General features: G+C 36.5%; 5 protein-coding genes across 6 annotated transcripts; 2 read left to right on the forward strand and 3 right to left on the reverse strand.

Moving 5' to 3' along the window:
* Positions 1-679: 679 nt before the first annotated feature.
* LOC125584178 lies at positions 680-2,384 on the reverse strand. Its single transcript, XM_048752221.1, has 2 exons — positions 1,661-2,384; positions 680-1,079 (listed from the first exon to the last, which is right to left on the reverse strand). The coding sequence occupies exons 1-2, from the start codon at positions 2,089-2,091 to the stop codon at positions 863-865; spliced, it is 648 nt and encodes a 215-aa protein (XP_048608178.1). The 5' UTR covers positions 2,092-2,384; the 3' UTR covers positions 680-862.
* A 3,787-nt stretch (positions 2,385-6,171) lies between these two features.
* On the reverse strand, positions 6,172-7,456 carry BNAC03G12240D. The gene is made up of 3 exons (XM_013825133.3): positions 7,088-7,456; positions 6,863-6,905; positions 6,172-6,623 (listed from the first exon to the last, which is right to left on the reverse strand). The coding sequence occupies exons 1-3, from the start codon at positions 7,367-7,369 to the stop codon at positions 6,505-6,507; spliced, it is 444 nt and encodes a 147-aa protein (XP_013680587.2). The 5' UTR covers positions 7,370-7,456; the 3' UTR covers positions 6,172-6,504.
* Positions 7,457-12,477: 5,021 nt separating this feature from the next.
* On the forward strand, positions 12,478-14,793 carry LOC106387132 (serine/threonine/tyrosine-protein kinase HT1-like). Of its 2 annotated transcripts, XM_013826940.3 has the most exons (4): positions 12,478-12,674; positions 12,770-13,683; positions 13,772-14,227; positions 14,304-14,793. In XM_013826940.3, the coding sequence occupies exons 2-4, from the start codon at positions 12,928-12,930 to the stop codon at positions 14,598-14,600; spliced, it is 1,509 nt and encodes a 502-aa protein (XP_013682394.2). In that variant the 5' UTR covers positions 12,478-12,674; positions 12,770-12,927; the 3' UTR covers positions 14,601-14,793. The 2 variants fall into 2 exon arrangements, with proteins under 2 accessions (XP_013682394.2, XP_048608179.1); XM_048752222.1 differs by having other exon boundaries at positions 12,480-13,683.
* Positions 14,794-15,894: 1,101 nt separating this feature from the next.
* Positions 15,895-17,498, forward strand: LOC125584179 (protein OCTOPUS-like). Its single transcript, XM_048752223.1, has one exon. The coding sequence runs from the start codon at positions 16,037-16,039 to the stop codon at positions 17,381-17,383; it is 1,347 nt and encodes a 448-aa protein (XP_048608180.1). The 5' UTR covers positions 15,895-16,036; the 3' UTR covers positions 17,384-17,498.
* Positions 17,499-17,608: 110 nt separating this feature from the next.
* LOC125584180 lies at positions 17,609-18,840 on the reverse strand. Its single transcript, XM_048752224.1, has 3 exons — positions 18,758-18,840; positions 18,622-18,679; positions 17,609-18,315 (listed from the first exon to the last, which is right to left on the reverse strand). Exons 2-3 carry the CDS (start codon positions 18,653-18,655, stop codon positions 17,861-17,863), a joined length of 489 nt encoding a protein of 162 aa, XP_048608181.1. The 5' UTR covers positions 18,656-18,679; positions 18,758-18,840; the 3' UTR covers positions 17,609-17,860.
* Positions 18,841-23,344: the final 4,504 nt, after the last annotated feature.

A 23,344-nucleotide genomic window follows, 5' to 3' on the forward strand; every position in this document is an offset into this window, starting at 1 on the left:
ATGTATCCGGAATAACTATTAGAACAGATGATATATTTGTTGGTTGTTGATTCAGAGTAATAGACAAGGCAAAACAATAACGTTTTTATCGTGAGCAAATGTGTTACTAGTAGGATCTCAAACTATGAATAAAAGTGGTAAAGTGTTCTTATTCAATGAGAAAGACTGATTACAAAGGTTCTGATCACGATCTCTCTCTCACAAGGATCATCTCAGCACAACACTCTCTCATCTATTTGCTCACTCAATCCCTCCATACCTCCTCTTCCAATCTCTCCTCTAATATATAGATAAAGCATGAAAGACAGTAACTAAACCATGATTACTTTATGCTAACTATAGTTACTTTCTCTTTTCTAGTCAAGAGTCAATGACCATCTACCCCCTTTGAATATATTGCTCATATCAGAATGGTAATTTGTTTTCATCAAGCATTTGAGCTTCGCTCATGCTAAAATTTGTGAGTTCTAATTTTGAAGAGATGTTTCAAAATTCAAATGATTATATGGAAACCTACTTAGTCCAGTGGTTTGTTTAAGAATTCATTGTGCAGCATACTATACTGTCAAACGTTAATACCATAGGGTGACTCAGAGTCAAATGTGATTCCTCGTAAGACAGCTATCTATTATATTACCAGTCTTTCAAAGCCAAAGATGTTTATAACTGGAACCAAAAGAGCCGGAACAGAGATAAATATTATACAAGATGTAAGGCTCACAAGTCACAACAATCTAAAAACCTACTACCAAGTTTTTACAGCTACAAAACGTGTGAACAATCAAGCGACAGGAGGGATTGATTTAGCGAAAGCAAACAGCTCAAGAACAGGGGAAGAAGAGAGAGCGAGAAGGAAATTGTTTCATTTCAGGACTTTGAAATGGAAAAGCCAAGAGACAATGAAGGCAAAGATCATAACGGCAAGTAAGAAGTTCATAACACGGCGACCATGCCAGGTTCCCCGTGTCTCTGTCTGAGTTTGTCCTGCAGTTGTTTGTGAATGGGCAGAGGCATTGCTCTCTTGGTTTGACTGTTCGCCAGCAACGTTTATAGCCATTGCACCGCATATCTCACATGTCCTGCTCAGATTCACAGAAACCATATCAGTATAGTCTTACTCACTTCAACTTCCAAACACACAAGAAGAAGAAGATCTAACTCTAACCGGTTAGGCGGTTACTACTGCTTAAAACAATGCAAAGACCCTAGACAGAACTATTGGTATAGTGGTGACTGGTAAGAGAATCAAACTAAGCAAAAGGGACTGCAAGATTCTCAATACAAAGCCAATCACAGAAACAGGATTTAATTGAGAAAAAAAACAGTCAGTCCAAATTTGCAGGAAAATAAGAAGATAAGACATAATTTCAACACATGGTAATAAAAACTGAATAATTGGTGTCGCCTAAACTGTAGATTCCAGCTTCAGTTGATAACAATCATATAGATCTCTAGAAATCAGACAAGAGAATAAATCAAAGGACATAAAACATATAATTTTGTTTCCTCATTATGTTTCACACATCACTAATTTTTTCCACAGATTCATAAGAATATGTAGAATTTTCTAAATAAAAGAGGAAAAAATAAATGAAGTCTTTGAGAATAATTTAGGATACTTGCATGTTTCCTTTGTGAACAAAAAAGAAAAAAAACTTACATGTTTCCTTTAATCTTGAACCAAGTTTCAGCACACTTACTGTGAGCTACACCCAAATCACCTTTACAAAAGCAACCCAATTGCAAAGGCAAACCATAATACTCTTCTTCAACATCATCTTCTTCTTCTTGTTCATCAGAACTATCTTCTTCTTCATCTTCTTTGTTAGTCTCCAAAGGCAGATGACAGATCCTGCAATCTATACCTTCTTTCCTCTTCTTCTTTTTCTTTCTCCTCCTCGCCCTTCTCTTCTTACCGCCACCAGAATGTAGCTTCTTCACTGGACGCGTCACACCACCGCTCTCTAAATCGACTTCAGACAAGGATTCCAAGTCGGAGGACTCGCCGTCGATGCTAATTTCGACTGAGTACGGCGAGTCTCTAAGAGTCGCCAAATGGTGATGTGGAGATCCAAAAGCAAAAGAAGGCATGTTTCTTGAAGATTAAAGCAAAAGGGTCATGGGTTTTACGAGGAAAGGACACAAAACAAAAGAAAATAGAAAACAATTATTACAGAAAAGCTAATTTTGTTTATTTTGGTTTATGTACTTGCAGAGGGAAGAAATGTTGGAGAAAGTGAAAAGGAAGAAGCTTATTCTTTTCTCTTAGGACAAAAGAGCAGCTTCTGTTATGTTCTGTTCTTTTAATTGTTTTATTTTTTTCTCTTAAAAAACAAAATTACTTCTTTGTCTCCCTCAAGTTTGGGAAGATATTTATTTCAGACCGACTGCTTTTTAACCATTGTTAGATCCCGTGGTACGGAATCTTTTTCTTTTGAGAAAATTGTTTTCTTAGAGAGAGAAAATGATAAGCAAGATATTTTAGACTAATATCTATTTTGTGTCATTTTTATCTATAATACTTTTTAATATTTTTGAAAATAAATTTAATAAATAGTTTTACAAGCAAAAAAAATTTGGAAAAATAGTAATTATTGATAAAATACATATATGAACTTAGTGGTATTTTTTTAGTTCTAAAAATATTTAAATCATAATTTTCAGATTATGTTCTAAATAAAGTAGAAAAAGCATTCACTACAAGAAAACATATTTTTTACTAGGGCAGTATTCATTGTAAACTCGTCGTAAACGGGGTGTTACGACGAATTAACGTCGAAAGACGTTTCGTTGTTAAACGTCCGTCGTAACGGAGGTTTCGTCGTAAACGACTCGTTACGTTTACGACGAAATATATTCCTCGTAAAGCGCGGGGAAAGGATTCGTCGTAAATGCCACGTAAGTATTCGTCGTAAAGCCCACGTAATTATTTCGATGTAAAGCACACGTAAATACTTTCGTTGTAAATCACTCGTAAACATTTCGATGTAAAACCCTCGTAAATATTTCGATGTTAATCACTCGTAAACATTCGATGTAAACTCCATGTAATGTTTACGAGGAGTTTACATCGTTTCTTATTATATTATTATTAATTAATATATAATAGATTTTAATTTATATTTAATATTCGGAATTTAAAATAATTTAAATTTTAAAATGAAATATGAAATTGGAAAACATATTTTAAAAAGTCATACAATAATATTTAAATTCATAATACAAACAGAAAAATAAAAAAAAACTACATATTCTCGAAGTAGTTGGTGGGGTTGCTCGGCTGTTGACGGGTTGGACCGGACTCTTGGGGATCTCGTGGTGGCATTCCAAGAGCGGCTCGTCTCTCACTCAACATTCTCTACATAATCGGGTTTCCCACGGCCATCACGTCTAGTAAATCCTCAAGAGAGTCTAAACGAACCTGCTGGCTATCCATTCGAGCCTTCATCTGAGCAGTCTCTTCATCCCGTCTCGAAGTGTATGACGAAGTTGCCCTTGCAACTTCGTTAACAGAGCCTATACCGACTATCCGTCCCTTCTTTTTAGGAGCCACCTATAAAATCAAAACATATATTAATATAGTTAATTATGTTAAAATATTTAAAATAATGTAAACAAAAATTTTAAGTTACCTCTTCGAAGATTCTGTCGACCTCTTGGGTGGACAATGTGACTGGTAATCCATTGGGAGACTCCTGGGTTAGTTGCGTCTCCCGTTCTTCAATCCGACCAGCAAATTTTGAATTCTTGCATTTCCGACAGGGGCAGAACATCTTACCGCATTCCTGTGTGATCGGGGTACAGCCCGCCTGGTGCATGAATGTCTCTAGCCCGCTCAGAAATGCGTTCGTCACCCTCCCGTCGGAATCTTTGTGCAAATACATCCAACTCCGTAACTCGTAAATACTACCGCCACCGGCCATTTTTTTCTTAGATTTTTTTTAGAAATCTTTTTTTTTCGGATTTTTTTTTCTGATTTTTTTTCGGATTTTTTTTCTCCCGTTTGTGTGTTGTGAGGAAGAGAGTTGTGGGAAATGACATATATATAGAGAAATTTTCGAGTTGGGTAGATGAAATATAACAACGATTTTACAAGGAATATTTTACATGGATTTTACATGGTTTTAACATATTATTTACAACGACTTTACGACGAAATTAGGTAAGTTAAAGCACATTGAATACACGTTTTCACCTAAATATAACGGTAACATGTTTCGTTGTAATGTCGATGTAATGATTACGACGTATTTCTCATTCCACGTACATTCGTCGTAAACTTACATGGAGTTTACGACGAAATCTATTCGTCGTAAATTTACATGGCGTTTACGACGAAAGTTGGATTCCTCGTAATTACGTTGTAAACACCATGTAAATTTACGACGAAATATTTTCGCTGTAAATGTTCGTTGTTATGGGCACGTTTTCTTGTAGTGATTCTACGAAGTAGAAAACGAAATCCACTTTTTTCATTGAATGTACAATGTTTAGAATATGTGATCTACGTAAATAAAAGTATTTTAAAAATATTTAGAATACACATTCCGCGTAGAAACCGACTTCTACAGATTTACAGTAAATCTAAAACATATAGAAATCAAAATCTACACATTACTATAATTCTAAAAACCTGTAGAAACCGATTTCTACATATTAGTTGTATTCTACGGATAAGAAATCAGTTCATAAAAATATGGAAACAAAATATTTGAGAATATTCACTTTCATATTTTGAAAAAAATTAATTTTTAAAAAATTAAAACAAAAAAAATCGAAAAAAAGTCACGCCGTCTTCTATATTCTAGTGATTGTTCACAAAATTTTCACAAAATTTTCACATTATTTCTACCATGATTCATATCTATGTTTCCATTGATCGATCGGTCTATAATTCGAGATCGGTTGTATGAAATCAACCTTTTCCGATCGAGTGAAATAGACCAGGTCGATCAGTATATGCTCCGCGTTTTTTCTTGCATAATGATCAGGATCGATCGATCCGTTCGACCTTGTAATTCCGGATCGATCGATCCCGCTTGATCGAATCCATTATTTATTATATTTAAAAATTACAATTTTAAGGGTATTATTGCCATTTTGAAAATAATTAGTCTAATGGAACATACAATATATGAGATTAGTATAAAAGGACATAGTTATCATTTTTTTGCTCTGAAAAAATAATTTTCCCTTTTTTTTTTACTTTCAGAGTAAGGTTGATTTTCTTATTTTTCGTACTAATTAAAGAGTATTTGCAAACTATGAAACTATAATTCACTTATTGAGGAAATTCAATGTGGAATCAACTAAAACTTGAGGGAGACAAAAAGCAATTTTGTATTGAGGTGAGTGGTACAAAGGAGGTCAAATTATAAATTATATAAAAGATGAAGGGCATTGATGAAACTAATCACAGTAGTCACTGTCGGTACCAGTGACTGGCAGGATGTAACTATGTTGGCTAAGAGGAAACTCACTGTTTCTTTAATAATTGTTCGAACGAAACTGTTTATCAGAAAAAATTGTTCTTGCGAAAATAAAAGGACACCACATTTTGAAAGATTTATCCTGGTTTACATAACTACACTTGGGATTAAAAATGTCAATTTTCTTGATTTTATTGTTACAATATTTAGATTTGGAATTACATATGTTTATTTTGTAACTATATAAACTGTGAATTCTCCTTTTTTTAGTTTAGTCTAATATCAATCATAGTCCTATTTTTCAATCACATGGAGGGTTTTAGTAGATCATAAATGTTCGTATAAAATTAGTTATAAATTAAAATGTTAAAATTAGGGTAATATGCCCTACTGTAAATCAATTTTATTTAGAATCTTGTTAATTCTAGTTTATATAATACTCAGATTTATCAAATGACACCAATAACTCTCTGTATCATATGAAGATTTTGGAATTCAGGGAACGAGTCACTCTTCCAACAAAAGTTGTCAAGCGTAACAAACAAGCATTGATTGACGCAAATGTATCTCTGATATCACCGAAAGGAAACCTGAGCATATGGTGAGAGCAGCTAGGATGACTGTGGCAAGACTAATACAGATCTTCGTTTTACAGAGGGATGCAGAGAAGATTGGATTTTGCTGGATCATACTATATGGAAACAGAAGTATACAGAACAAAATTTCAGACACTTTAAGAAAGTACAGAACAATAGTTATTTGATCTGGTCGGTTCTCAATGACGAAACAAAAGTGTTGTCGATTACAAACGAAACCCTGCAATTGGTAACTAGAGGTTTATTAAAAAAGCAGAATTATCCTACAAAATAAATTTAGTAGCTAAACTCTAGGCTCATTGTTGCAGGCACATCAAAATCCATCTCAAGAAGCGTCAACGTCTTAATAAGATGAACCTAAAAACCAACTATCATCCGAAAATTATGTATCATTCCTTCTTCATGCTTGAGAAAACAGATATATATATATATATATATATATATATAAGAAGTACCCAAAAACAATGGAAGTAAACAGATCAGGCAGCTTCTACTTGGGGGGCGGTTGCAGGTGTGGTCTTTGACAGGTTAGGGATATACTTCCAGCAGCATTTGTGAACTCCGCTTATCTTCTTTGGAGCTTCCGCAGCTCGCAAGCCTGCATTGTGAGAAATATGTTAGTCAGACTGAAGCTGCAATAACTTTAGTGTGTGGACTAAATACAAGTGCATCTCATAACAAACCAATGCAGCTTTGACTATCTAGTTTCATTAGTGGATACTCTTATACATGAAAAGAACCTTTATACTAATATTAAGTCTTTTCTCCCTATCAGCATCTTCAACGAGGGCAGATGAAGGAAGGAACATAGAAGAGATGATGAAAACAAAAACTCACCGTCTTTGTGAACAATCCCCCACGCTTTTCCATGTCTACCATCCTGCATTTGAATCCACAATCAATCAATCAAACAAAGAACCCTAATGATCTGGTGAAGGAAACATTTTTCAAAGCGCCCAAATGTTAAACCTTTCAATCATGAAACGAATGCAATGAGGAAAACGATGAGAACCCATAACATAAAATTCACAGTAGAGGCATAAGAGAGCGAAAAGGCGAAACCTTGTAGAGATTGATCTTAGTGATCTCGTAAGAGACTCCGTTCCAGTGAGCTTTAGCCATATGGTATCCAATTCCCCAATTGGGTAAGAACTGAGCGACTTCGATTAGGTTCTTATTCTTCTTCTTCCTTCGCTTAGCTTTAATCGGATCGGAGCTAGGGTTTGCAGTGGCCGGAGATGCCGCCGCCGGCGATGAGAAGTTTCTCAGGAGGTTGAGCGAGAGTCTGAAAGCACCGATGGTTTCGGTTCTAGAAACGGCTCTGTTCATAAGGCTCGCCGCCATTGTATCTCTCTCTCTCGCTCGTTACGCCGTCTCTATTGGTTTCTGGTTGATCGGCGATTGAGGTTTAGGAGAAGAGAACGAACCCACAGGTTTTTGATTTATTCACATACTGAACCATAAATATTTGATAAATTACAGTTTGACCCCGTTACTTATGCATTTCGACATTTTCTGCTTATATTTTTCAGTCCCTAATCAGTAGTGTTATTTTCTCTGGGGCTGTGTCGGTCGATGTGTGTTAGAAATGACATTCAAACTTTGTCTTAGGATGATTTGACCCCAAAAATAAGCTTGTTTTAGAATGCAAGTAAATATGAATAAGTGGGAGATCATATTTTGACCAAAAAAAATAAAATAAAGAAGAAAGATATATGATCATAGGTTTCATACACCGGTTCAAGGTGCTTTGTGGCAACCAGGTCCGGCCCGAAAAATTTAAGGGCTGGAAGCAAAAAAAAAAATTGGGCATATTATTTAGTAATCATAAATAATTAAGAAAAGAAAATAAGGAGGTAGCAATGGATGTTCGAACCAGACACCTAGAGCAGACTAAATTTACTGCTAAACCAACTTGTCTACTAGAGATTTTGAAATTTTAGGGCCGAAATAATACATATTATAAAAATGGCCGGAAGCACATGCTTGTATGGCTTGTACTTAGGGCTGGCAACCTAATTAAATATCGCAGTCCCTAACCTACTTGTTTTATAGCACTCTTAAACAAGAAAATAAACTGTAATAGTTGCCTAAATCTCCTTCAGCATCATTACTTTTTCTTACGTAAGTTGACTGTAATTGTTTACGACCAAAGCATACCAAAAACATTAACTAGGTCAAAATAATATGTAATGCAGGTAGACATACGAAATTGAATTCATTTTTATTCGATAATAATAAAAGTAAAACAAAGGTTTCCAAATTACATATTATGGAAATACAAGAAGTAAAAGCTTATACTAGGAAATGAGAAATCTGATAGGATATTAATGTCATAATGAGATGCTGGAGAATGTTCACCAGTATTTTTATGTTGTTGTGAGGAAGTTGAGTACTCACATTTGATAGTGTATAATGGAATGCTTCTTCTCTTTATATCCTAAAGCTCTGAATCTTCTTTTTCATTTTTGTTTGGATTACCAAAAAGAGAAGAATTCTCAGAAGCTCTACAAGATATAGCAAACATTTTTTTTTGTCAATTTAGAGATAAATGATACAAATGTAACCTGAAGTCTGCTGCAGAATAACTTGAATGAACTTACATTTTAAGTTTCCTTTGCTTCCTGCTTGATCACGACGTCCTTATATGTTGGTGCTCCCTTCCCCTGGTCTGAGAGTGCAAGTCTAAACCTTCAACGGTTCCTGTCGCCTTTCTTGTAGAATTAAGAGAAGATTCCACATCTCCCTTTAGAGCAAAGAAATAAATAAAAAAAGACACGTTAAAAGCAAGCTTAAAATATACATAAACTGCTGAGAGAGACAGTAAGATCTTAACTGGAAATGATCCACCATCACCAGAAAATCCTTGCGAAGTATATTTACTCCTAAAGTCAACAATATCTGGAAGCCGAAGACCATTAAGAATGCTTGGTCCACCTCTGAACTGTCTGTCTCCCAAGTCAATGGAAGGTTGAGAGAATCTTGAAGCAGGTCTAAACTCGAAATATGCCTCATGCTCTTCTCTAGCTCTAATTGGTGATATCTGGTCAAAGTCTCTATCCGATAATCCTGAAAAATAATCTCCTGATCTTTCAACATCTTCACTGCGTAGGTGAACAGTCTTGAGGTACTCCTGGACAACAGTATTCAAATGTCTACGTCCATCTTGCTCTAATAAGGCATGTTTTAGTAGTGGAGTGTTCAGAGAAGGATACTCTTTCACAGCTGGCAAGCTCGGTGCAGCCGGTCCTGAGCCTACCTGCGATGCACTAGCAGAATGTTGGTTCATTTTATGTTGGAATCCAGGAATTGGAGTAACAGGCTGATGCACCTGTGGATACTTCTGCAACCTTTGTGCTAGGCCTATGGGGCACAAATGAGACTTCACTGCTAGATGTTGGTTATGGAAATGGCCTCCCTGATGCATCTGTTTATGAACTACATCAGCTGTTGGTGCCGTCGTATGCTGTTGGGGCAATGAAGGGTTTGGCAAGGGTTGCTGTGAAGAATGTAAACCTGATGAGCTTTCAGAGACTGGGGGTCTTCCATACTTACGCACCATTTGCTTCCAATATTGAGCACTTGTTAATTGACTTGGTAACGAACGCTGTTGTTTGTGCATAGTAGGCAGAGGCTGAGGTGGGTGAACATCCGGCACTTGTTGGAAATGTGATTGAGCTTGTACGTTTATGAGACCTTGAGAAGCTGGAAATGTCAGTGATGGATGTTGCGGGTGAGATGGCACTGACGGGTAGCTCTGAGATTGGAGCTGTGGTTGAGCTTGCATAGGAGAGTGAGTTTGAGCCCCATAATGAATTTCTGGCTGTGCATAGAGTACTTGATGCTGGGGAGCTAAACTTGGAAGGTGCAACCGTTGTTGATGCATGGAGTATCCATCATCGTTTTGGTAATCCTGCTGATATGGTTGTTGGTACCATTGATCTTGAGTCAGCGATGCAGCAGCTACACCATGATCCTGTTCACTCGCATGAGAGGTGGCCATAACAACATTAGCCTCATTGTAAGCATGCATCTGAACTTGCATTTCCTGATAGCATTTATTACAATATATACATGTAAGAACCAAAGAAATCTATACTGTATTTTTGCGTAAATATAGATTAAAACTCTCACAGGACAAACTTGAGCATGCTCATGCCATTGAAGGTGCGCAGTTTTAACTCCACACCTGGTACACATAACAAGAGAGTTGCCGAATGCACACCTCAAGTCATGTAATGAACTAGCAGACAGAGAGCCAAGCCATGTGCATCCACTGTTTTGGTATAAACAGTAGACCACGGTTTTGCCAATAGTATCAGCCAACACTTTATTTGACTCCACGAGTGGCTGTAAAAAGATGGCATATAACTTTAGTGTGCAAACATGAAACAACCAACTAAGCAAACAGAAAAAACAAATAACTTATTTTGAAAGATGAAGAACAAACCATTGCATCAGTTTCTGTGACTAAGTAACGATCATAAGGGCACGCCTTAGTGGTGCTTGCGACGTAAGCTAAACATGGCTTACATTATAAGTGACCGCACATAGATTGGAGAGCTTCATTTGGGTTGATAAGAAGTTGGCAAACAGGACAGAAATGCTCCCCGGGAACTGATTCAATTTTCGCTATGCGTTGAATGTCAAAACCCATTGGTTCTCAGATCTCAAGAGCTGTCGTGGCCTAATGACAAAGCAGCTTTTAAGTCTATGAGATAAATAACAAATGGAGAATTCAAAATTAGTAGGTAGATTCACACTAGACTGATCTCTCATAAAACATATACTAAAGATTCTAGCAACTGCGATTTCCACCAAGAAAAGAGATTAATTAACACAGTCACCACATGGAAATACAAAGAGAGAAGTGACCACGAGATGCAGTGTAATGTAAGTAAACTTGAACTAGAACAAAGGAAAACGACGAGATCACGAAGCGTTGTTGATGGATGTTACATGATACTTACTTGTGAGAAAACTGACGATCGCCGAGAGAAAGAGAAGAGAGTCGAGACCGGAGATGACAATACTTGAGGAGTTGCTGTAATTATATAGGTATTTATTTGGTTTTAAACTTTTCTTTGATACTAGGACAAACTTGAATACATGTACTACAGTCAAGCTTTCTGTCTATATAGATTTCTTTCTTATTCAAAAGTTCATGTAAGATATATAACTAGATTAGGTCAAAATTTAAAATTATTAGATAATTTCACGCTTTTGAAACTTTTTAAAACAATTATGTAGTTATTGATTAAATTAGTAATTTGGCCTTTTTAATTAATCAGATATGAAATATATTAAGTAAATATGTTCGCACTCTTTCAAATTATTTCTTAACTTATATGAATCGAATTCCTAATAAATTCTATTTGGTTTTAAATTTTCTTTGATACGGAGACAAACTTGAATACATGTACGGTCAAGCTTACACGTTTTTAAAATCTTTGTCCATATATATTTTGGATTGTTTTTCTGAACAATCCTCGTCTTATTTTTGATTTGAACAAATGTATATTCGTTCAAAAAATACATGATATAACTAGAGCTATCAAATTGTCTGTCCAACGTCCAATTAGGCTTGCCCATGCAGACCATTTGTATTTTAGACATTAGTCGGTCCATAATGGATAGTAGTCCAAAATTGTTAATGCCCAATAAAAATATGCCGCATGGACAGTCCATTTCAATATAAATTTTAAATTCATGTAATTATTTCATAACTTTGAATTTCCTACAAATCTTGAAATCCCATGTTTCCGTCAAATCCACAAAATATCATTTTCTGCCTAACCGAAAATCATGTTTTCTGTCAAAATCGCAGGAACAAGACCATCCAAGAACCTCACCACACTCTCCATGTACTGAGAGTGAAACTCGGCTCCACAGTTTGCTTCATAGTGACTCGGGGATGGATCGAGCGAAAAGGCCAGGAGATGAAGCAGCCAGACCGCTTTTGCCAACCCCAAAAAACTCTCCATAGAACTGACTTCTTGGATGGTTACCAGCTAAAACCATCTCCCGCTGCTCCAAGTCCCCGAACAAGGACTCTTACATTCTGTGGTGAATGACGGAAAGGTACTTCTTGGGAGCAGAACTTACCAAAATGGCAAGTCGGTAAGACCCCAAGAAGCTCCATGCGATCCATTGCTTTCATGTCTTTGAACTGAGCAAAGCAAGTCACGACGGCATTGATCAGGGCTGATAAGAGAAGACAGGCTTCCAGTCCATGTAAAACTTCTCGTGGTCGATCGAATCCTTGGAAGATTTATATTGGGCCAAAACTAAGCCTTCAAAATTTATTTTAGTATCTGAAGTTCCGAAACATCAAAAATAATAATTTAAGCTTCTCCACCAGATAGAATATTAAAAGCATATCATAGATGCTGACAGATTCGACCCACACAAAAAAATAAAAATCAATAAGAGAGTTCGAAAACGGTGTCGTTTTACACGTAACTTTCTCAAAAATTCCAAAAAAGAGGTGTCAAAAAGGTCTTCTCAGAATCCAAACCGTCATATATGGTTTAAGCTCCTCCCATCGATTCCTCCTTCCTCCTTCCTCCTCCGCCTTCAAATCGCCGGATCTTCTCGATTCCGATTCCCTTCTCCCTCGCTTCATGGGTCCCTGATTCCCTGTTTCAAGGTAAACATTTTAGCTTCCCCAATTCGTCGATAGATCCCACCGTAAACATCCGCAATAGCTTCTGTTTATTTGGCGTATGATTGGGTCTAATTCAGGATATCCGGCGATTTGGTGGATGCGTGGAGAAAACTAGAAAAGCTTTATCTCTTTTGGTTTGTAGGGTTAATGGTTGAAGAGAGAAAGAAAGATAGGGTTTTGAAAAGGTTTTGTTGGAGATTGCTTAAAAGCATACGACTTTGGACTTAGGAGGACTATGGATGAAGAGGCTTCTTCTTGGATTAGGAGGACTAAGTTCTCTCATACTGTTTCTTACCGTCTCAACTCCTCAAAGCTAGCCTCTTTCCCTCTTAAGGTCAACCAAGATAATGTTTCTCAACTTCAAACAAGGCCCCAGAAGTTGGTTTCAAGTAGTTCACCGAATGTATGTGTTGTTGTTGATTCGGAAACACAGACAAACCCTGTAACTAATAAACAGAGATCCGTCTCTCCCTCCCCTCAGATGTCTCTCCCTGATGTCTTTAAGGAAGCTAGGTCTGAGCGTAAGAGATTCTCCACTCCGCATCCGAGAAGAATGGACTCTGAAAAGGGAATGAAGGTTAAGTTATCTCATAAAGACTCCTTTGAGAAGAGGAGATCGTTCAACTTGCGGTCTCCTTCGGTTCCCATCAGAGATCTTAGCACTCTGAGGATTCAAGAGAGGGTGAGCAAGAGCAAGAAGGACACCGGATGGTCTAAGCTTTTTGATAACGGTAGTGGTCGTAGAGTCAGTGCTGCTGAAGCTTCTGAGGAGTACCGTATTGATATGTCGAAGCTCTTCTTTGGGCTTAGGTTCGCTCATGGGCTGTACAGCCGACTGTACCATGGAAAGTATGAAGATAAGGCTGTTGCTGTGAAGCTTATCACTGTCCCTGATGATGACGAGAATGGATGCTTGGGAGCACGGTTAGAGAAACAGTTCACCAAGGAAGTCACCCTCTTGTCTCGGTTGTCTCATACAAATGTTATCAAGGTGATTACACTCTCTTTTGGCCAATATAGGTGGAATGATGTCTATGGTTTGTTCTAACTTTTCTTCTCTTGTCTGTGTGCTAAAACAGTTTGTGGGAGCGTATAAAGATCCGCCTGTATACTGTGTCCTCACTGAATATTTACCTGAAGGATCTTTAAGATCTTTTCTACACAAGCCTGAGAATAGGTCTCTTTCTTTGAAGAAGCTTATAGAGTTTGCTCTAGATATCGCAAGAGGAATGGAATATATCCACTCACGACGAGTAATCCATCGAGATCTTAAGCCGGAAAATGTATTGATAGACGAAGACTTCCAGTTGAAGATCGCTGACTTTGGGATAGCGTGCGAGGAGGAGTACTGTGACATGTTGGCTGATGATCCAGGGACTTACAGGTGGATGGCACCTGAAATGATTAAACGTAAACCGCACGGGAGAAAGGCTGATGTGTATAGCTTTGGACTCGTTTTATGGGAAATGGTAGCTGGAGCAATCCCTTATGAGGACATGAATCCTATTCAAGCTGCTTTTGCAGTCGTGCACAAGGTAAAGTGTGTTCTGACTATTATGGTTCAGTTGTTTCAACCATTTGAGATCTTATAAACGTTGATTTGTGGTTCAGAACATTAGGCCGGCTGTTCCGGGAGATTGTCCAGCGGCTATGAAGGCACTGATAGAGCAGTGCTGGTCGGTTGCACCTGATAAGAGACCTGAGTTTTGGCAGATAGTGAAAGTGCTTGAGGAGTTTGAGGATTCACTGGAACGTGAAGGGTGTTTAAATCTGGCTTCGAACAAGATATGCAAGGATCCAAGGAAAGGTCTGAAACATTGGATTCAGAAACTTGGACCGGCCCAAGGAGGAGGCAGCAGCAGCAGTGCTCTTGGTGGATCGGCTTTGCCGAAGCCTAAATTCGCTTGAGAGATGTTGTAAGAGTGTCTTTTTGTAAATTTATATGTAAAATACAAAACAAAAAGGTTTTGTATTTGTGATGTGTTGTATGATCCTGTCCTGTTTTTGTGGGTTGTGATGTGATCTGTAATCTTTCATCGTCTTCTCTAGATTTGTTGTGTAATGACAATCAAACTGGGGAATGGTTTTGTGATTCGATGTTTATGGGATTCACCAACGTTTCGACTTAGTCCCAGCAAAATATAACAGTTTTTTTTTGTCAACATATAACAGTTATCTAGAGGAAAATAAATATAACATTCATCTATAAATAGATAAAAGATAACATTTCTTTGGAATAAAGAAACACATTGAAACGAAATCTCGCTTCTATTCTAATTTTTTCTATAGAGGAAAACAGAGAATTGAAATGTAGATGGTTGTAGAGAAAATTATTCTCTTTTATCTTAGGTAAATGCTATAAAATAATATTTTTTGCAATATCTTGTTGACTGTAATTCAATTTTTAAAAATATTTAATTATAAAATACAGTAATTTTTTTCTCTGTTTTACTATAATGTAATGAAATAACACACATTAGTTGGTGATAATGATGTAAGATCTGAACAACACACTTTATTTTAAATAATTAAGGTCGTTGCTTAAGACAAAAATGTGTTTGTTCAAATGTTACATCTTGGTGCACTAAACTCTTGTTGCTATCTACTTGAAAATCAACCAATCAAAACCCCAGTTTTATTTACTGATTCAAAGGGAATCCAAAGAAGTGATGGAAGTAGCCAAATATTTACCCCATTTACCCAAAAGGTAAAAAAACACAAATACTCTATAGTGGCCCATAATGGGATGTGTTTGTACACATCTTCCTTGGGGGTTCTTCTCTCTGCCAGTCATGTGTCACACTTGTTATACTATTTTCTCTCCCTTCCTGCATTATTTAAATACAACATGAAGTTCACTTAACTAAATTAAGTACATCATTAAAGTATCTACATAACAAATCATAAATTTATCAGGAAAAGCATGTATGTTAAAACAAATCAATGGATCTTAATATTTACTCCACCGGTTAATTTTTTAACATCTAACCAAATAAATGACCAAATTAAGCTAATCGATTGGCTGTTATTAACGTATATTTATGATCGATTGGCTGTTATAAACATTTGATAAATATTCATATAATCATTAACATGACAAAGTTATTGATTAAACTTTTGAGTAATTTATATTTTAAAGTAAATAAATAACGCACGAATTTAATATAAATCCGTTTTAACACGCACTAAAAGGGACAGCTAAAAAACGAAAAGGGTTAAAGTGTTGACAACGCAACGCAACGCAACTCAACTCAACTCTCTGTTTTCTCGAGATCCTAGACATGTCACTCTGACCCATTCAACTCCATCCATTCTACTGAACCACCCCTGAGCCCTTATTAGCAATGGCCCACCAAACTCAGCGACGTCGCCGTCGTCACTCCGCCGTCTGCCACCGTCACCCCACTTCCAACCCCACCGCCGGTTTATGCGCCGCCTGTCTCCGCGAACGCCTCTCCACCATCGAAGCTCTCTCTTCCGATCAAGTCCCTGAGCTCCGCCGTGTTAGTGACGCTTCCGCCGCAGAAGAAGAAGAAGGTAGAGCCAGTTTGAGGCTCTTGGAAGAAGAAGAAACGGAAGACGGAGAGGAGAAGAAGACAATGAAGGAGTTTATAGATCTTGAATCAAAAACTCACCAGATCAAGAAGAACGACGTCGCTTCGGTTCTCACCAGAACGCTTAAGAAGCTTTCACTCAAACTTCCCATGAACGGAAACAATCAAGACACAAGTCTTAGACGTAGCTCATGTGATGTAGATCCAAGGTTGCCTCAAGACTTGGGTGGAATCTCTTTGGAGGAAGCTAGAGCGTCATGGGACGGATGCTTAACCGGAAAGACATATCCAAAGCTGGTGGTTCCTTTATCAGCTGTGACTGAAGATGCTAAAGCCTCTCCGGAGGAGAAGGATCCAGGCGGGACAGCTCAGACAAGGGATTACTACTTTGATTCACGAAGGAGAAGAAGCTTTGATAGATCAACGAGACATGGAATGCTAAAGGTTGATGAGTTGAAAGGTGAGTTGTCACCTGAAGGTGTTGGTTTGTTTCATGGAGCGAAGTTGCTTGTTACTGAGAGGGAACTGAGGGATTCGAATTGGTATTCCATCGAACCGGAGAGCGTGGAGTTAGCTTCTAAAGGCGTTGGTTGTGTTGCTGCTGGTGAGGTGAAGCAGGATGGGTTTAGGGTAAAGAAGAAATGGCCCAAAGGATGGAATCTTTGGGGTTTGATTCAGAGGAAGACTGATGCGGTGAAGAAGGAAATCAAAACCGATGCAATGGAGGGTCCTTTTGTTGAGTCTTTGCTGAAGCTTAGGAGAGTGGTTAAAGGAGAAAGCAACGGTGATGTTAGCGAGAAACTCATGAGAAGCTACAGCGTTAGCGCAAGGAAGTCTTGTGATGGCATGTTTCATGGTGCTTCTATTGCTGATGGCTTCCAAGGTGGAAGAAGCTCTTGTGATGGTCTGTTTCATGGCTCTGTTACTGGCGTTGAGACTGTAAGAAGAAGAAGAAGCTCGTGCGATGATGGATTCTTTCATAGCATTGAAGGCAAGCGGAATCATCTTCTTCAGAGAGATGCTAAGCTTGGGAGTTACTCGCCAGATAACCTCAGAAACAGTATGGTTAGATTCTACTTGACGCCAGTAAAGAGCCACACAACAAGCAACTCTGGGAAAAGTAGGCTGATTCATTAGTCTGATCTGTGATGTATTATATTAAATATTGTGTTGTAATTAGCCATCCATTACCATGTATGTTACTTATTATCTGTATTGTTCTGTATATATATGAAGTAAGATCTTATGCCCATCTTGTTCCGTCTCCCCTTTCCTTCCACTTTTTAAGGTCTCAAGAGTTCAATACAGATGTGGTTGTGTTGGGTCTGATCAATACAACAGTTCCTAGGCTAATAAAAACAATAGTTTCAATCTCATGGTATTGAATACGAGTGCATAAAGCATCAAGTTATATTCCAGAGGGTATACGCCAAAAAGATGAATCAAGCCGACAACAGCTACTTCCCAAGAGTTAAAACATCAATGGCACCGTAGAACACAGATGAGCCATATAAAGTTTTGTACTTTCCTCTAATAGAGATACTTGTACCAATAGTTCAACCTACACACAGCCTAATTTACACAAATTTATTGTATCACAACTCTTTGTGTACCTTACTCAAGATCATACCCTTTCTCTTGAAGCTCAGTCATAACCTCATTCCTCATCCTCAGCCACAGTTTCTGAGCCTCTTTGTCAAACTTCTTCTTCTCCATCTCTTTCTGGTAATTATCACCTTCGCCTTCGGACTCAACAACCCCTTTAGGCCCAATAGCCGTCCCGATCATCCCTCCCTTTGCAACAAAATCCTCCATGGCCTCTGTATCACCTGGATAAGGAAACTCACGCCGCTCATACAAATGAGCCAACTCTCTCTCCTCCTTTGGTCTCGGCTTCAGCGTCCACCACCCTAAAGGAGACGTTTCGTTGTATAACCACGCCATGCCGAAGATTGTGTAGGTGCATAGCAATGCTTTCCCCACTTGTTTCCAAAAGAACATATCATCACGCCCTAATCCAACCTTCTTCAGGTACTTGTTTGCATCCATTGCCTTCAATGCCTCTACTCCTGTCACACACACACACACACACACAAAACAACCAATCAGAATAAAAAAAAATGAGGTTACATGATTTCGTTCAGGCATTTCATCGAACAGCTTACGTGCCAACACAAACTTGGAACACACAAAAAGAGTAAAAGCTTAAACCTTTGACAAAACCCACAATTCCCAGTGATATAAACGAACAATGGACAGTAATTTCAGGGATCTAACCCCATGAGTTTCATCTTAAGTACATAATACGGGAAGAAGACAATAGACATAGGCAGATTAGATCGGGAAATAAGTCAAGGATGGAAGAGAAATCTCACCCGTTTTAGCCTGTTGAAACTGTTTCCGCACCATCTTCTTCTCCAAGAGCCAGGAGTCAAAAAAAAAAAAAAAAAAAAAAAAAAAAAAAAAAAAAAAAAAAAAAAAAAAAAAAAAAAAAAAAAAGAGCCAGGAGTCGAGGACCAAGCTTCTGCACGATGATCAATGAGCTGAGCTCAACGACATCAGACTAACACAGAAACGCTCAAGTGAAAACGCTGTCGTTTTAAAGCTATTGGACTTGATAACTTTGTTTTAGGCCTTTTCGTTTACGTAGTGGTTAGGACATGTGGGCTTGTTTAGTAGCACTGAGCCTAATACGATGCCATGTTGATTATGTCTAGTCTCCGGTTTATTAAATTAATTTTGTGAATAATCACCGTTTTTTTTTTGGGAGGGAATTTATATAATTGAATTAGATGAGCTGTTATATAACAATTTTTAAAAGTAGCTTGTAGCTCACCTTTCAAACGAATGATTGAAGTTCCATGTCAAATGTCAATGAGTACATGACCATATACTTTTGTCTATTTGATAACTTGTAAGGCATTATTTATAGGGCAAATCTCCAAAATAGCACCTTTCTAAGTTTATATCACAAAAATAGCACTCAAAAACTAAAATGACCAAAATAGCACCTTTCTAAGTTTATCCTTTGAAAATTTTAATTTTTTAATTTTTCAAAATTTGAAATCTTATCCACAAAACCTCATTTCTCAACTCTAAACCCTAAACCCTAAACTCTAAACCCTAAACCCTAAACCCTAAACCCTAAACCCTAAAATCTAAACCCTAAACTCTAAACCCTAAACCCTAAATCCTAAATCCTAAACCCCACCCTTTAACCCTAAACCCTAAGTTTGTGACTTTTGATAAAACATTAAATGCTATTTTTGTGACTTTTGACCTTGAGTGCTAGTTTGGGAACAAAAACTTGATTTAGTGCTATTTTTTTCTTTTTCTCTTATTTATATACCTTTTCTATATTATTTCAGATCAATCTTTAAAAAAGATTCCTGCAGTTTGAAGCATAAGACGTTTTGTACAATATATAAACTAATATTGTAAGTAATAGTTATATATACTTATATCTATGTATATATGTACCTAGCTAGCTATATTAAATTATATTTGTAAATTGTTACTATGTTTTAGACGAGTGTTTACTTCAAATAGATTTACATCAAGATGTGGTGTGACTTGAATAGTTGAATTAGTCTAAAAGTCTTTTTTTTTTAAGTCTAAAAGTCTTCAACTATGTTAAATCACGTTTGTTGTGAAGGAATATGCTCTCTTATATTATGACATAACACGTTTGCTTGGGATTAGTTCAGTATCCAGTGAATAAATAGATTTCACTAATTAAGACGCTTAAGCTTACGAATTTGTTGGGTAAAATAAAATGCTATATGTAGACATAAACACGAACGCAACAGAGTAATCACTTGTAGTTGTTTTTAGTTAATTACACTTGCTAGCAAGTTCATAGGTTCAGCACAAGTTTATATACACTTTTGCAGAGCAAGTGTGTGTGGGCTTAGTTAGATGATGAGGTGTTTTTTGCATATAAAAGGTGTAGGTTATGACATTACTTTTGTCTTGCTCATAAAAAATGCATTACTTTTGTCAAACAGTTAGTACTTTTCGATAATGAATTATTTATTTCGTTTTATAATCGTGCAGCGTATTATTTATCGAAATATTCGGTCCAACTTGCTGAAGTTTATGCAAATTGTGTTTTTGTTTGTTAAATATTATAAAGGGGTATGGTTCGTGCATTGTCACTTGGAAATCCATACAACTAGCTAGGGGACTCTTTTTTTTTGGCAACTGCATACAACTAGGGGACTAAAGATGGCATTCGTCGTGGACAGGTCATGGGCCGTGACCTGTCACTGCTTCTTACACCCACCGATCTTTCCAGTGTTAGGACTTTTTTTTTGGTAATTTTAGTTTCTACTTAGTACCTATAAGGTGCATGGTTAGAATAATTTGCATGTAAAAAACTTTGGAAGATCGGACATTTTATATAATAAACTAATTCATAAAACGTTATTCTTATGCATCGCTAGGCTTCTATTTCTTTTCCTTTTAACTATTAATTTCCGTTGCAACTTGGCAATTAGATTTATCCAGCAGAAAATAAGAAAAAGAAACCCATACGGTGCTCGACGGACAATGTCACGGATCCTCTTTAGCAAAATCAAAAGGTTCGATCGGTCGTCGGTGTACTTTAAAGTTGTTTAGTGGTGTATATTGTATATTTGTATACAGAGCCAGTTCTAGGTATAGCCAAATCTAATATTGGCTTTAAATCTCCAAAAAATTGAGTTACTATATAGAACATATATAGAACATAGACCTCTAAACTAAGCAAAAAATATTTATTAAAATCTTTACTAAATTGAGTGTTACAAAAAAAAAAAATCTTGACTAAATTGTTTACGTCTCAAAAGTTCAGAATCGGTTATGCATGTATATATATAGCTTAACTGGAATCACAATTTCCATGAAAATAATCATAATATTTTATTAAGAGAAAAAATGTCAGGGAATCGATTCCAAAATACTTTGGCTGTTTCATCCAGTTCGCAAGACGTTTGTCCCTTGGTGCACTTAAACCTTATAGTTTTCTGCTTAAACAGTTTTCTAACTTATTCCTTGTTTGAAATAATACTCAAGTGTTCAAATGAGTAAAAGAGTATTTAACTTGAAAAACTTATAATATTGGATTAAGTGTTTGGAGAATATTAGTTGTACCAGAAATGGCAAAAAAATATATTCAATTATTGACATGTATCTCCAACATTCAGACCTTCCCCTACATATAGCTCCTGGAACGTCCAAAGGGCCATTGAATATAAATTATTTTTTCATATTTTGAATACGGTAACTATGTAAGCATGCTTTTTGATAATAAACTAGATTAAATCGTTAATATGCTCAATAAACATACATATATTCTGAAAGTGACATACTTTTTTGTGTGGCAATCTTGCATGACCACACCTCATACATAGAATTGATTTAGCAGTTTTTCATATATGAAACATGCGCGAAAGATTTTAGAATTTGACTAATTGTTTTCCTATAATATATGATTACTTTAAACTCCTTTTCAATAAGCAATGACATAGATGATTCAAACGTGTATTGGATAAGAATACTTCCAAAGCATGTATTTAGATATATTAAGAAGAGTAGAATGATTAGAGTTAAAAATGTTACGTAATTGAGGAACTTCTAATTATATATACATACGAAATGGAATTTACAAGCATATATATTAGCCGTACGTTACTATCACTCGAGATGTCTACTGTGTCACTGTGTGGCATCTAAATTATATACGACCAAGGTGACTACAAACATTTTTTTATGTATCAACAAGACATTTTAGAACAATTAAAAACAATTATCAATTCGAAAATCTAATACTCTTACCTAGCTAACATGTTGGTCAGTGCCGTCCCAAACAAATATATGGCACTTATTTTTTTATTTTTTTATAAAATTATTCACTGTAATAAAAATATATGAAAGATAAAATGCTTGAAAACGTTCCTTTAGTTCCGAGATTCTATGTCGTAGTAAACTCTGTAGGTAATGGATTTCTTTTGTTTTGGTCAAAGGGTAATGGATTTCTTTGACATGTTCCAAGATTCTTCATTATATAAAACATAAAATATTGTATTTAAATAAATCATTATTGCATTTTTAATAGAGAACAACTCACACTAAGGTCAACGATTGGGACAAATTATGCAATATATAAATATAGATTGTAAATCTCACCAAACCATGTACAGAAGTAATTTGATTTACAAAAGGGTGATCTGATTAGATCTTCTTAACTCATTTATGTGTTTACGGCAACGAAGAACATTTGGAAATTCAATCGTAGATTTCAATCTTTTAGAAAGGTGATTGGTTTGATTATCGTGAGCTCCATAATGACAAACATACGGTGATTGATGTGTTAGACTCGGTGATGAGACTCATAACCATTCATAACTACAGTGAAATGAACTTTTGCTGCCGAAGAGAGAAAAATATGAGAAATGGTTAGTGATTCACCATGTAACCATGTAGACATCTTGTAAAGGTGCAATAAAACTTTACCAAACCGATTAAGAGCCCCGTCGAAGACTATGATTAACCCGGATTTTTAGAGTGAGATTCTTAGCTTCGGTTAAGAACGGTTTCTTAGCTTTTAAGTAAGAAAAACTAAGAATTGTCTCTGAAATAAGAGATATAAGAGCCGGTTCTTAGCCGAAAAATAAAATAAAAATAAAAAAAATAAAAAAGTGTCAAATCATGAGTTAAGAACCTCAAATTAAGAACCCGATTTAATCATGCTCTATATATACTCGAACTCGTAAGGGACTTAGGGATGGGCAAAAACACCGAACCGAACCGAATCAAAACGAACCAACCGAACCGAAACCGATTCAAACCGAACCAAAGTCTATTTCAAACCATTCGGTTGAAGATTTCTCCAACCCGAATGGTTCGGTTCGGTTTGGTTAAAAACCGAACCGAACCGAGAAATCGATGTGTTTTTGTAATTATTTAAATTAAAAATATTAGTAATACCAATATACTAAAATTCTAATACCAAACCACGTATTTTCCATTTTCATTCATTAACATATATTCTTCTAACATAATATGTAATCATCAAAATATTTGATTTAAAAAATAGAAAACTCTGTATTTTATATT

Source organism: Brassica napus, chromosome C3 (assembly GCF_020379485.1).
Source record: "Brassica napus cultivar Da-Ae chromosome C3, Da-Ae, whole genome shotgun sequence".
Classification (NCBI taxonomy): domain Eukaryota; kingdom Viridiplantae; phylum Streptophyta; class Magnoliopsida; order Brassicales; family Brassicaceae; genus Brassica; species Brassica napus.

Excerpts from the sequence above, each read along its gene's own strand:
- LOC125584178 (XM_048752221.1), bottom strand. The coding sequence starts at position 2,091 with ATGCCTTCTTTTGCTTTTGGATCTCCACATCACCATTTGGCGACTCTT. Across the intron at positions 1,080-1,660 it reads TTCAAGATTAAAGGAAACAT|GACATGTGAGATATGCGGTG; the intron begins GTAAGTTTTTTT and ends GAATCTGAGCAG.
- BNAC03G12240D (XM_013825133.3), bottom strand. The coding sequence starts at position 7,369 with ATGGCGGCGAGCCTTATGAACAGAGCCGTTTCTAGAACCGAAACCATC. Across the intron at positions 6,906-7,087 it reads CTAAGATCAATCTCTACAAG|GATGGTAGACATGGAAAAGC; the intron begins GTTTCGCCTTTT and ends ATTCAAATGCAG. Across the intron at positions 6,624-6,862 it reads GGGGATTGTTCACAAAGACG|GCTTGCGAGCTGCGGAAGCT; the intron begins GTGAGTTTTTGT and ends CTCACAATGCAG.
- LOC106387132 (XM_013826940.3), top strand. The coding sequence starts at position 12,928 with ATGGATGAAGAGGCTTCTTCTTGGATTAGGAGGACTAAGTTCTCTCAT. Across the intron at positions 13,684-13,771 it reads CTCATACAAATGTTATCAAG|TTTGTGGGAGCGTATAAAGA; the intron begins GTGATTACACTC and ends GTGCTAAAACAG. Across the intron at positions 14,228-14,303 it reads CTTTTGCAGTCGTGCACAAG|AACATTAGGCCGGCTGTTCC; the intron begins GTAAAGTGTGTT and ends TTTGTGGTTCAG.
- LOC125584179 (XM_048752223.1), top strand. The coding sequence starts at position 16,037 with ATGGCCCACCAAACTCAGCGACGTCGCCGTCGTCACTCCGCCGTCTGC.
- LOC125584180 (XM_048752224.1), bottom strand. The coding sequence starts at position 18,655 with ATGGTGCGGAAACAGTTTCAACAGGCTAAAACGG. Across the intron at positions 18,316-18,621 it reads GTTTCAACAGGCTAAAACGG|GAGTAGAGGCATTGAAGGCA; the intron begins GTGAGATTTCTC and ends TGTGTGTGACAG.